The sequence below is a fragment of the Rhineura floridana genome, chromosome 8, assembly GCF_030035675.1.
Source record: "Rhineura floridana isolate rRhiFlo1 chromosome 8, rRhiFlo1.hap2, whole genome shotgun sequence".
NCBI classification, from domain to species: domain Eukaryota; kingdom Metazoa; phylum Chordata; class Lepidosauria; order Squamata; family Rhineuridae; genus Rhineura; species Rhineura floridana.
The window spans coordinates 39,871,742-39,884,482 of record NC_084487.1 but is presented as its reverse complement, the minus strand read 5'-3'; the positions used below and the strand labels follow the sequence as shown (position 1 = coordinate 39,884,482).

The 12,741-nt window shown below is 43.6% G+C and overlaps 1 protein-coding gene across 1 annotated transcript in view; it reads left to right on the top strand.

The window, feature by feature from the left end:
* LOC133363303 (uncharacterized) overlaps positions 1 to 714 on the top strand; it is an 83,443-nt gene extending 82,729 nt beyond the window's left edge. The window contains exon 6 of the mRNA XM_061582708.1: positions 615 to 714. Within this exon, the coding sequence (XP_061438692.1) occupies positions 615 to 714 (100 nt within the window). The remainder of the gene's footprint in view (positions 1 to 614) is intronic.
* Positions 715 to 12,741: the final 12,027 nt, after the last annotated feature.

Genomic DNA, 12,741 nt, shown 5'->3' with positions numbered 1-12,741 from the left:
TGGAGACCCTGGAGAAATGCTGTCAAAGTAGACAGTTCAGGACAAGATGGGCAAGTAGTCTGACCTAGCACAATACAGCTTCCTATATCCCTCAAGAAAAAAAATTGGAATAAAAAAAGAAGCCAATTTAAGAATGGCCTTAATTCTTGAGATACTAAACCAGAGTTCTATGATCTGTCTCCCCCCCCCTTCAGCACAACCTATATCATGTTGAAAGAAGGCTGTTCCTAAAAGTCCTGAGATGCCAGCCAGCACAATTTTGAAAGAGCTTGTCATTCCGATACACACACTTAGTATGCAGGCTTGTAACTCTTTGCTTCTTTTGGCTCCCAAGTATCTGCAGCTTGCAGTGAAAGCAGCTCACAGAAATAAATAATGATCGTAATGGTAATGTTTACCATTCAGAAATGTCCCTCCTGTGTTAACAGAACAGAAGGAATAGCAGCAAATAGCAGTCACTTATGCTGACAGCACTGCTCATTATTACTGCATTCCTCCTGCATGGGCCTGACCAGCAATTATTTCCTGCTGGGGAAAACAAGAGAAAGAGAATGTCTAATTTTCATGCTTTCTTGTTTTCTTTCAATCCTTGTCTGGCTTATTTTGTCTTTCAGCAAGCGACAACTTCCAGCAATCATGGTATTATGTGCTTTGGACACCTGTCTCCAAGGAAGATATCATTCAATCACAGCTAGTGTGATGGGGCTGCCATGAAAGTGCATTCTGGTGAGTCCTCTCCAACATCAGCCCCTCTCCTCTCCAAGGAGGCTTACTAGCAAAGTTAGCAGCAGTGTTAGCACAATTTGCAGTGACTGGCTGCAGGTTGCCTGCCATGATGCCCCAGGACAGTTCACTACAGGGCATTGTAGACAATGTAAAATGGTAGTTTCACAGTTGTCCACTGCTTCACTTGGTAAACTGGGACTCGTGTATGAGGTGCGGTGGTTGGATCAGCTCCGTATCATCAGTAGGAATGGGAGAAAAATTCAGTTTGGCTTGCATTTTTATGTGAACCTACCTAATTCTCACCTTCAGAAGAAAATACACAAGTTGTCCTTTGAAATGTGCACATCTCTGAATTTTGCAGTGCAACTCAACCCACAGATGTGTACAAAAATGTGTATATTGGGGGAAATGTGCATAACAATGCAAATATTAGTGAAAATACATAAAAATACATTATATTAGGGGAAAGTGCAAAAGTGTGTATATGAGGCAAAATTGCATACTAAATAATATGTATACTAGGAGAAATGCACAATAAAAAGGTGAAAAATTTTCATGGGGACTTTTTTTTACAAACTCATTCTCAAACTGATACAAAGTTTTGGCAAACTGAATTTGAGGTTTGGAAAATAAGAACTAGAAGTTGAAATTGACAGGTTTGTGTACAAATCAATCCCTCTTCCTCTGGGAATTGTAGATCTGTGAGGGGAACAGGAATCTCCGAACAACTCTCAGCAACTTTAACAAACTACAGTTCCCAGGATTCTTTGGGGAAAGCCATGACTGTTAACATGGTATCATAGTGCTTTCAGTGTATTGTTGGATGTGGCCTGAGTGGAGAGACTTGAGATCTAAAGAGGGCAAACACTTGGGAAAGAGAACAGGAAATCATGGATCAGAAAGTTTCACGGAAGAACCTCTCAGAATGCAGCTTCTTAAGGGTAGTCTTGGTAGTCTGGTTGGCCACTGTGAGAACAGGATGCTGGACTAGATGGGCCACTGGCCTGATCCAGCAGGCTCTTCTTATGTTCTTATTATGTTCTTATGAGCACACTTAGAACTCAATAAAATAATGTTTTGCAACTTGTCTGCAAACGATTCAGGTTAATTAAACATGGTGGCACCAAAATTCTAAAAAATCTTAAGGAGAAATTTGCACCACAAGTAGACATGGGGTGTGGTGAATGAATTAAAAGAAAAGACAACATTTCTTAGAGGAGCGAGGTCTCAGTATGCAAGGATATTATGCCTAAAGTTAATTTTGTAGACTTCTCCTCAGGAAAAATACCTGAAGAAGAGGAGCCCTATTCAGGCGTTCAGCCCTTCATATAATTCAAATAGTATGAGGGGAAGAGCAGGCTATACTTACTGGCCTCACCCCCTTTGTCACCTTCCCAACAGCCCAGGTCACTGCCTTCCATATGTTGGTCAGGAAGCTCCATAGCTCAGTGGCAGAACAACTGCTTTGCATGTAGAAGGTCCCAGGTTCAATTCCCAGCATCTCTGGGTAGGACTGGGAATGCTGCTTCAGCGGGGGTGAATTTGAAACATATATGCACACACCTTTGGGAGAACATACAAGTTGGTCTCTTGCAAGAGGAAGGGGTCAGATGAAGCATTTGTGCATGAGTCCCCAATGTGAGGGGGTGATTGAGCAGCTATGTAACCCTGTTTGCATTCTTCTCATAGAAGCACCCTCCTTGCTTTCCCCCTCTCTCTCCAGTGTTGGTTTTTACTAGTCACCCTTTCTAGGGGCTGAATAGGAATATATATTTTGAATCCCTGATTGGCCTTTGGGACTCCTTTTCGTTTTGTTTTTTTGGCCTACTCCACACAGAAGGGTTGTTATTTATATGTTTGGTTTGTCTGGCATTCAGTTCAGGCAGGTAAGGGAATTTAAGAATTTAACTGAGATATTATTGGGTTAAGGACATACTCAAGTGACCTTCCACAGCCTTCATCTTGGGAGGTCCTTGGGAGTGCCTCTTAGGCCTGGCATATGCATCTGGATACCAGGGCTCTGGTTCACATGTCGGGTTCATATACCCAAGCAAGGAAGAAGAATTTTCTCCCAATCTTGGCTGGGTAGCCCCTGAATGCGGCCATTCATATGTCCAGGGGAGGGATGTTAATTCAGACCCACCTGCCCATAGGTGGCTGATCATTTGACTGGCAGATCTTCTATTGTTATACTTGAATAAATATTATTTTTTCACCAATACTTTCTCTCTCAAGTCTTCTTCTAGGGTGTGTTGGCATGGCCCCTTTTCTGAAACCATGAAAAGCCCCTCACAGTCACTGTAGATATTACTGTGCCAGATGGATCAGTTGCCTGACTCAGTATAAGAGAGCTTCCAATGTATATCTAAAGCAAGAAGCCTGTTCTACATGGCTAAACACCCCATGCAGTTTAGAACCCTGATCGTGCAGAGTTCTAGGTCACGTGGGGAGCTGATCTGTGCAGAGCAGGTGCCCGCTTCAGACCTTCTCCCTGAAATGCATGGAGGTACCTTAGGGCTGCATGATGAGGAAGTTGGCAGAGGATGCAACAGAGTGAGCACACCCCTCCTTTCCCCCTAATCATGCGAGTCCCTGTAGACCTGAATAGGGATTTAAACTAGCAACATTTCTCATGGGTGTGTTTCCAGCTAATATTAGCATCTCCTAGAGTATAAAAAAAGTGCAGGTTACATCTGTATTCGCTTGAACTCATTTCCTCTTCTGTGGGGTGAATACCCACTGCTTACATACTGACTCATTACAACAGTTGCTGATAGTTAACTACTGCTATTAACTTAATATTCTTGCAGATTCATGCTGAGCCTTAGAACAGAATCCAATAGCCCCATCCTGCTGCAAGTTTGCTGAGGCTCCAGTTTATGTGAAGCCTGGGAAGTGACGATAGGCATGGAAATTAAAGCTCAATTGACAAATTCCTGCTGGGGCCATTTGGTACCCTCCTTAGGATTGCTGAACTTCTGATCTGTTCATTTCTGATCCCATAATAGCCATCTGTTAATAGTTCAAACCATTCACTGGGAAGAGGAAGGTGGTCCTGGGGATATCAGAGCAGGTGACAGTAGCATAAGCAAATGCCTCATAATCTCTGGGGCCAAATAACATTGGAATGCTCTGCAAAACTATTTCTGCAGTGGGACATGGCATTATAATAATAAAAAAAACACTTCATAGAGCCATCTGGACTGTGCCATTGAAGCTACTCCATATTGAATACTCTTTCTCAAGCAAGGAATGTGGGAATTCCTTAGATTAAACTGAGATGGAACACTCATCCAAAGTTTACAAATGCCTGGGGCTTTGCGATGGCAATAGAACCTAAATAGGAGAGGAAATGCTGTGTGCTCAGGAGCCAGGCATCATGTCATGTGTAGGAGAGATGGAGGGGAAAGCCAACTGAAGAGATAGTGCATCATAATGGTTAGAACAGGCATCCCCAACCCAGTGCCCTCCAGATGTTTTAGACAACAACTTGCATCATCCCTGGTACATTGGCCATGCTGGCTTGAGAATGATGGGAGTTGTAGTCCAACAGATATGGAAGGCACTAGGTGTGGAAAATCTGGGTTCGATGAGGTACAGGAAGACCCAGGTTCAAATCCTCAATCAAAAAGCTTGCTATGTGACCTTGGACAATTCACTCTCTCTGTCAGCCTGTTACATTAAGTTGTGAAGATAAATCAGAGAAGGGAAGAGAGGAAGAAGCATTCATCACCTTGAAGTCCTTGGAGGAAGGACCAGATTTGAAATGTAATAAATACACTTCCTTATTGGGAGAAATGTGTATGAACTAGGGTGGGGAGAGGCTTTAAATAACACAAAGAGCAAAGTGTCAGATCCACCAACCAAAACAGGAACGTAAGTTGCCTTATACCGAGGTCACATCCACATCATGCATTTAAAGCACTCTGGTACCACTTTACCAGTCCTGAGAACTGTAGTTTGCTAAGGGTGCTGAGAATTATAGCTGTGTGAGGGGTAAACTACAGTTCCCAGGATTCTTTGGGAAAGCCATGACTGTTAGCTACATCAATATTTTTTAAATATATGGTGTGGATGTGACCTGAGTCAAGCCACTGGTTCATCTAGCTCAGTACTCTCTTCACTGACAGGCAGTGACTCTCCAAGATCTCAAGCAAGAAGTCTTTCCAATCCCTACCTGGAGGTGCCAGAAATTGAAACTGGGACCTTTTGCATGGGCTGTACTAACTACAGCCTTTCCTCAGGAAGCAAGGGAACAAGCCACTGGGGAAAAGCCAGTTAGGCTTCCATTAGGCAGAGTAAGACATCAGTCTCAGGGTTTTGAGTGTAATGAAAAGGAAGCAAACAGGGATGGGGGAGAAACTCAGTTCTCATTCAAAGGCAAATCTATGAAATTCACACTTTCCAAAACATTTTGAGAACCAAGACACAGCCATCCTTTGAATTTTGCACTTAATCCGAATTTTGTGACATAGCTTTTCTACCAGGTTACCAAGTAAGATTTACAAAAATGCATATATTGGGATAAATTGTGCATAGAAATGAAATTAGTGAAAATAACATACAAAAATGCTAGGGCTGTGCACAGCTCTCCCTATCTGCCTCATGGCCCTGATCTGTGGGCCCTGAGGAGGGCCAATCAACCCTATCCAGAAGATGGGACCACCCACTCTGCCCTGGATCCATCCCCAAAGTTATTCATGGAGGTGGAGCTATGGTTTTTTTTAATTAAGATATGGTTGGGGGAAGGAGATGTAGCGTCTCCTTCCCCCCCAACTGAGATCAGGTGGGTGCAGCCAGCGCAAGATGAAACTGTTCTGCTTACCAGCTGGTAAGCAGGACAATTCCATTGTGAGCATTGCTGGTCACTGCTGCTTCGTGAGCAGATTCTCTGAATGCAGAAAAGCCACCCACGTATGAGCAGCAATTGACACCATGCAGGATGAATTATTCCCGCTTATCAACTGATAAGCAAGATGAGTCCCTAGTGCTTTTATTCCTTTGGAAGAGGCTTCCGTGCATGTAGCGTAGCCACTTGTGAAGAGGATTTGGGGAGACATGACGGGAAGGAGGAGAGATTGGGCAGAAAAGGCAGGCACCCACCTTCTTCTGCAAAGAGGTACCTTTCCTGTCTGAACATCTTCCTGTTCATGCCTGCCTCTTCTTCCTGCCCTGTGCCCTGCCCCGTGATATCTCCAGATCACTCTGGGGTGATGTACACAACCACTAATAATCCAGGGCTATTTCAGCCCGACTCAACTGAGGCCCAAATGCCTCCAAAGAGGCTCTGTTTGGCTCGGGCCTTGGGCCTTGGTCAAATAGGAAGCATAGCCCTAAAAATGCATTATATTAGGAAAAAATGCTTGCAAAAATGTGTACATTAGTCAAAACTGCATAAAATGTGTTTATTAGGAGAAATGTGCACTAACATTCTGAATAATTTTCATGAGGATTTTTAAAAAAAACAATTGCAAACAGCTGCAGAAATGTGGAGAACTGAATTTAAGATTGGGAAAAATAAGAAACTAGAACTGATAATGACATATTCTTCTTTCCTTAGAAGCAAATAGTTACTTAATTTATTATACGTTTTACTGTCCTTCCCTCCCTAGAAGCAAATGGTTAGTTATTTAATTTATTATTATATTTTTACTGCCAAGAAGGGGGAAAGTATGTCTATAGATTTTTTTAAGCATCTGAATCTCTTAAGCACCCTTAAGCACTTCAAGAGTCCCCACTCTTCAGGGTGAGTTCAGGGTGCTTTGAATAAATTCAGCTTCAATGTGGAAAAAGCCCCAGTCTGCCCAAAGCAGCCTACTTCTGTTTGGGATTCATCTGAATCTGATGCACACCCCTAGTATGATGTTTCTAAACCTGATGGGATGAGGGCATCATTTGTTGCCCCACCTCAAGCTGCAAAATGTATTGACACTCTTCCCTCCACTAAGGAATCCCATGGACTTGACTCTGGGTACAATGTTTCTGTGGCAACCTTCCCCAACCTGGTGCCCTCCAGATGCTTTGGACTATCACCAACTCATTGGCCATACTGGCTCAGTCTGATGAGAGTTGTAACTGAAAACATATGGAGAACACCAGTTTGGGAAAGGCTGATCTATGAGATAGGTTTCTTTAAGTGAGAGAGGGATTATACAATATGTACAGTGGGGGAAGCCACACTCTTGCCAGATGCAGCCACAATTGAGGGAAGATTGGGCCAGGCCTATCACAGTTACAAGGAGACCTGAACAACAGAAACATCAGGGAAGGACTTGGCAGAACAGTCATTCACATACAGACTGATTCTCTCCTGAGAGTCAGATAGATGGGGACGAGGTAGGAACAAAGGTGGATGACTGTCATGGTATCTTCATTATGTTTAATGAGACGATCTAGCTTTGGAAAAGGAATGGACAAACTCTCTCTATTTCCCCCCTGTGTGTAATTTCCATCTCCTGACAGATATTAGCAAAAGCAGATCTGTGGTTGTCACAGGGCTGATGATCTGAATCACTATTGTACATTGTATACATATTATTTAGCACATTTGGCTTAACTGGCCATCATGTTTGCTGTTCAATAGTAGTCTTTCTATGACATTGTCACAAATTGTCACCCATACAACATACCCAAATTTCAGCCAGTTACTACTTACCATTTTTCTTTTGGAAACAAAAACATAAATAAAAACCACCTAGGACATAAAATGTCCCAGAAATGCATTGGGGTGTATTTACTACCCCAGCTAATGTTAGCTGGCTGTGGTAGCAAAAACACCCCATCATTTTTTCATAGAAAAACAGTCAGGAACAGGTCAACAAAGTGCACTGGAGTTAAATGCCCAGAAGTATTTTACCTCCTCTGAATAAGTGTTTTTCTCCCTCTGGGTGTTTGGGCATTGTCAAGCATACTTCTGACACCACAAACACAAATGTTATCTGGGGTCAAGACATACATTTGACATCTCATTGGTGTAGAAAATACACCCCAAATACCATCAATGTGATATTTTCTTCTCGACATTGGATGAATAACCAAAACTTTGAAATCCTCTTCAAAGGTTCTGCTCCAGATGCTCCCACCAAATAAAGTGAGATGGGTGGCTGCCAGGGAGATGGCCTCCTCAGTTATGAAATGCCTTCCCCAGAGAGCCTCACCTGGTATCTTCTTTATAGTTATCCCTGAGTAAGATTAAGATGGTCTTTATCCTATGATTTTAGTCTTTTCAGCCACTGTTTGTATGTGACATATTTTTGTTTTAAGCCATCTGGTCTTACTTTTCTGTCTGCTGGAGGTTTTTTAGGCTGCAGGTTGCTATTTTATGATATTGTGATTTTAATGGTATTTTATCATTTTATATTTGAGGGTCACCCAGGGAAGAATGCTATTGAGTGGGCTTCTATAAACATAGTAAATAACAAACTAAATAAATACCTCTCAATGTCACTCTATAGTCCAAAGTCAATTCCCAAATGAGAGAAAACTCCACTTCCCTCCAAGGCAATAGCAAATTTAGAACAAGAGTTGCTCAGGGATTTTCCTTAGACATCTCCAGGGTCAAGTAAGCCATATAAACTTTAGCCATAAATCACAACAGCAACATGTAAAAGCAACTAGAGTCATTCCTTCCACAACAGAACAAACTCCTGAAATGCCAGGAAGTCACATCAGTAGGGTGATTACTATGCTGGCTTACTCCCTTTTTTTTGGGGGGGAGGGGCAAATAAATCGTTACCAAAGACTTCCAATGTATCCCATTCATATTCTTTCTTAAGCTCCTGTTGTGATACCTGTAAAAAACTGGGGAGTTTGGAAGTGCCTGCTTATACCCTTCCTGGCACAACTCCCTTGTAAAGCAGGCCAATCACATTCCAAACTATTCCAGTAATACTGCCACCACCCTCCCCCTTATACCTAGAGCCCCCCCAGATAGGAGGGAATTCTGGGATGTCACAAATGAATACTTAGAAGGGGACCTCAAGATAGCATCCAGTTTACTTGCTCTCTCTAGGGCAAAAGAAACTTGCTTTTCTCAGCCAAGGTCCCACTCAGCTTACAAGGGGCCCAGAGCGAGCACCCAGGGTCCTCTCTCAGAGAGATCAGAGCAACCTGCTTTTCTCTGTCAACTCCAATCCTATACTTCTACAGCACGAACCAAGTGGCTGAGGCTCATGTGGAGTTTACAATGACCCTGTAAGTTTGGCAACAATGCACGCAGAACCCCAACAGCCACCTTATGTGAAGTTTGTTAAGGATAAAAAGGGAGAGCAAGAGGACAAATGGATCAAGCAGAGTATTGAATATAAAATGAACATTTTAGCTCAAATCTATCTATCCTGGCTACTTAGAAAGCAGTCTCCTAGTTTCCTCATGAGTAACACAGCATTAGATGGTCAGTTGCTGGTTTTCTGATCCCTTAATGACAAAGAACTGCCTTTCTACTCCCTTTTCAAGGACTTCTTACTCATGGTGCATTTGATTGGCAGCTGTCACCTCCCAGTCAATGATATTCCATCTCACATTTCTCAGATAGCCACCCCCCCCAAAAAAAAGGTGTGTCCGGGCTATCTGGTGTTAAGATCTCAGTGTTGCTGCCAGACAGCTGTTTGTGCATTTGGGCAACTTTATGGTAAGGACATGCTTGACTTGCTCAGATGAAATGGAGGGGGAGAGGTCAGTGCTTTTCCCCACAGTTGCCACCTCTGCAGGAACGCATCACTCATGAGTTGGATTAAAAATTAGTGAGTCGTCTCATCTGCTCCCTTTCTTGCAGTTAGGAACAGTGAAAATAATAGAATTTTCTGCCAAGTCAAGTCATGTGAGTCATATATTTAAAAACGGCAATGGATGGTTTATCTTCTAAACCAGGAGGCTGAATTTCAGGCAGCAATGCGAGATCAGCCAAGAACTAGGAGTTGAGCCAGAGCATTGCAGCTAAAGAAAAAGCAGGAACAAGAAATGAGGAGCAAGCTGGATTCACAGCCAGTTATGATGGCATGGGAGGAGATGTTTACCTGTCCTCCTGGCAGGAGAGTCATGGCTGCTTACCAGAAGGGCAGGGGTGGGGACCTCCAGCCCACAGGCCAATCGTAGCTATCCAGGAGGTCCAATTTAGCCTGTGAGGCCATTTCCCCCAAATCATGCCCACATGTCAATCAGTTGACATCGCTTGTGACATCATCTGATCAGTGGCAGGGCAAGATTCCATTCTGCATCATCTGCAGGTGCTTGCTCCCTAGAGGGAACAGGTGTCTCCAGCCAATGCAGCAGGATTTAACCCATGCTCAGGACCTTTGGAAGCACTGATCATAGGGTTCGCAAAGTGGTTATTTTCCCCTCCCCTGGAGGAAAGAACCCTACATTTTATAAGCTTTCTTTGGTTATGCATGCCTGTTCTCTAAGCAGAATTCAACTGCTGCTCATCAGTTGTTTAGTGGGGACAAACATCTGTTCAGGGAACAGGCACTCAGAGCCAAAGAAAGTCTCTACAATGCCTGTTTTTTTTTTGCACTTCCCCAAATGGCAGCAGTGTGCTGGCGGTGGCGTGGGAACAAAAGGGAGAAATAAGCTGGTGGTCAGGCACTTGGGAACTCTTAGGTGGGATCTATCAATCATGTCATATCATAATCACATCATGTGATTGACAGGAGGATAGCCCATCTCACCTGTCAAATTTGGTCAGTGAGGCCAATGCTAATAAGGATCCTAATAAGGAGCCAAAAAGATTATTCACCCCTGTGATAGCGGGAGAGGGAGGAGGAGGCAAAGGTCACATGGTGCAGACACACTGGCTGAGCCCCACATTGCCTCTTCATTGCCTTGCCCCTCCCTAGTAAGCAGCAGCGACTCACCTGCCAGGAGGTCAGATAAACTCCTCAACTGCAGCCTGCCATCTGCTACTATGTGTGGGCTGTGTGGCATAACACAAAATGGCTGCTACATGTTTTAAAAAACAGACAAAGTGACAGGAGCACAAAATGGTATGCCACCCCATCTCATGCATTGTGGATTTTTCAAGGGATATTTACTGAGCCTTTTCACAGGGACCATAGGAGGTGCTGGTGAGCTGGTTGGTGATCCCTGTACAGAGTCATACATTGTCCCAGTGAAAACAATCTGATTTAATAGTTCCTGCTTGTTCTTTAGATTATGATGCTTAAGCAGCAGTCATTATGATTATTCCAGCCATTGAAACTTCACCGTCACTCCATTTGGAGAGCATTAGCAAAGCTGAACAGCACTTTACTACATCAACGTGCATGCTGTAGCTATTAAGCTGTCAATAGATAAAGCTACTTCTTTATTTATCTCTGCAGGGGTGCTGTACAAGGCACTCTCACATTACACTTGGCCAGGCCAGGCCAGAGGCACTGCATACTACTTTTCTGCCCCAGGGTAACTAAGCCTGAGCAGAGGTTATTTTGAATCTTGGCTATTAACCAGATTAACTGACAGGTTGTAAAACAATTACATAGTCATGCTGCATGATTTTATACTCATCTTTAAATCAGGTCTCAGTGGCTATGGGAAAACCCTTTCAAACATAGCCCAAACCTGGTTGTGTGTCCTCCTTGGTGATTCAACACTGCCTGCAGGACTACACTCTGAGTCTGGGGTTTTCTCCTCTTCTCTTAGCTCCTCCTAAGAAGAAGATAAATGAACCAATGAATCCTGCTTGCCTCTGCCTTGTTTGCCTTATAAGCAGTAAGTGAATTAGCAGACCAATACGATGGCCACACCTAGTGCTAGATCAGCTAACCTCTCTCTGTAAGACTTCAAAGATAAGAGCATACTTTGCTAAATGAGTCATACTCTTTTCTCAAAGGACAAGCATACTCGTTGAATGAGTCATGCTATTCCCACACCTTCAAGGGAGAGCAGAGGGCTGGCAAATCTGAACATCATCTCCCTACTCACAATTAGCTCATGGTTCCCCTGTCTGATTCAACAGCCAGAGGCCTCAAATAAGCAATAGCTCTAGAGGGGAAAATTCATGCACCCCTGATGACCCCAAATAAGACATATGATGGGATCTTGAGGAATGACACCTAATCTCCTTGCCATACAATGTCTTTTCCCCAGTTTCCAATACAACTATTTCCAGCCTGACTCATCATTCTAGAAGACAAAATGTGACTGGTCCTCTATATTGCAAAAGTGGCAGAGTTCTCTGTGATGTTCCTATATTAATGTATATATGGTAAGTGTTGTTGTTTAGAAGATACATGGTAAGTGGAGTGAAAGAGGAGGGGGAGTGAATGGGCAGTAGAATGCTAGATGATTGGCTGAGTGTTTAAAATGGCTGAACGTATAAAAGGAAGAGTGAGAGTGGAGGTGAACTGAGTGGGTTGCTTGGTGGGGTTTAGAGAGTTGTTTGCCAGGAGAGAGTGGAGAAGGAGGGGGGTGGAGTTCAGCTTAGTATTGAGTAAAACCATATGCTTATGTGCCTTAAGAAGAAATCTTGTTAATCTTGTTAGCTTTGTTAGCTTTAATAAATACTTAATTTGGTTTACCAAAGGCCTGATCCTTGGCTGGGGTTTCACAGACCAGAAGGGAGGGTAAGGTAATGACCAAGGCTGAAGGGGAACTGTAACAAATGGTGGCAGCGGTGAAGAGAATAACAATACCAGTATTCAGAGTCTCTGGGAATACTAGTATTGGGACGTGACTGGTGGTTGCCTAGCAGGGGGATCTGTTGAGATCTGTGCTAGAGCAGGGAGAGAAACAATAAAAAAGGACAGTCTGGAGTGGTGGAGTCCCTGGTGGTGCCTAGTGACAGGCAGTAGCCACGCGCAGGTAGGAACCTGACAGGGACAGCCAGGGAAGGGCGTCACAGGTGGTGGCAGTAGCGGTGGGATACGAACAACAGAGAATCCAGATATGAACAAAGGAGACTACGTCACAGGTGTTGGCTGTAGCAGTGGTACGAATACTAGAGAATCCTTAACAGTGGTGTGGCAAACAGAAATAACAAAACAAGATTACTTGTGAGAGTGACTGGCAAAGAGTGTGTGG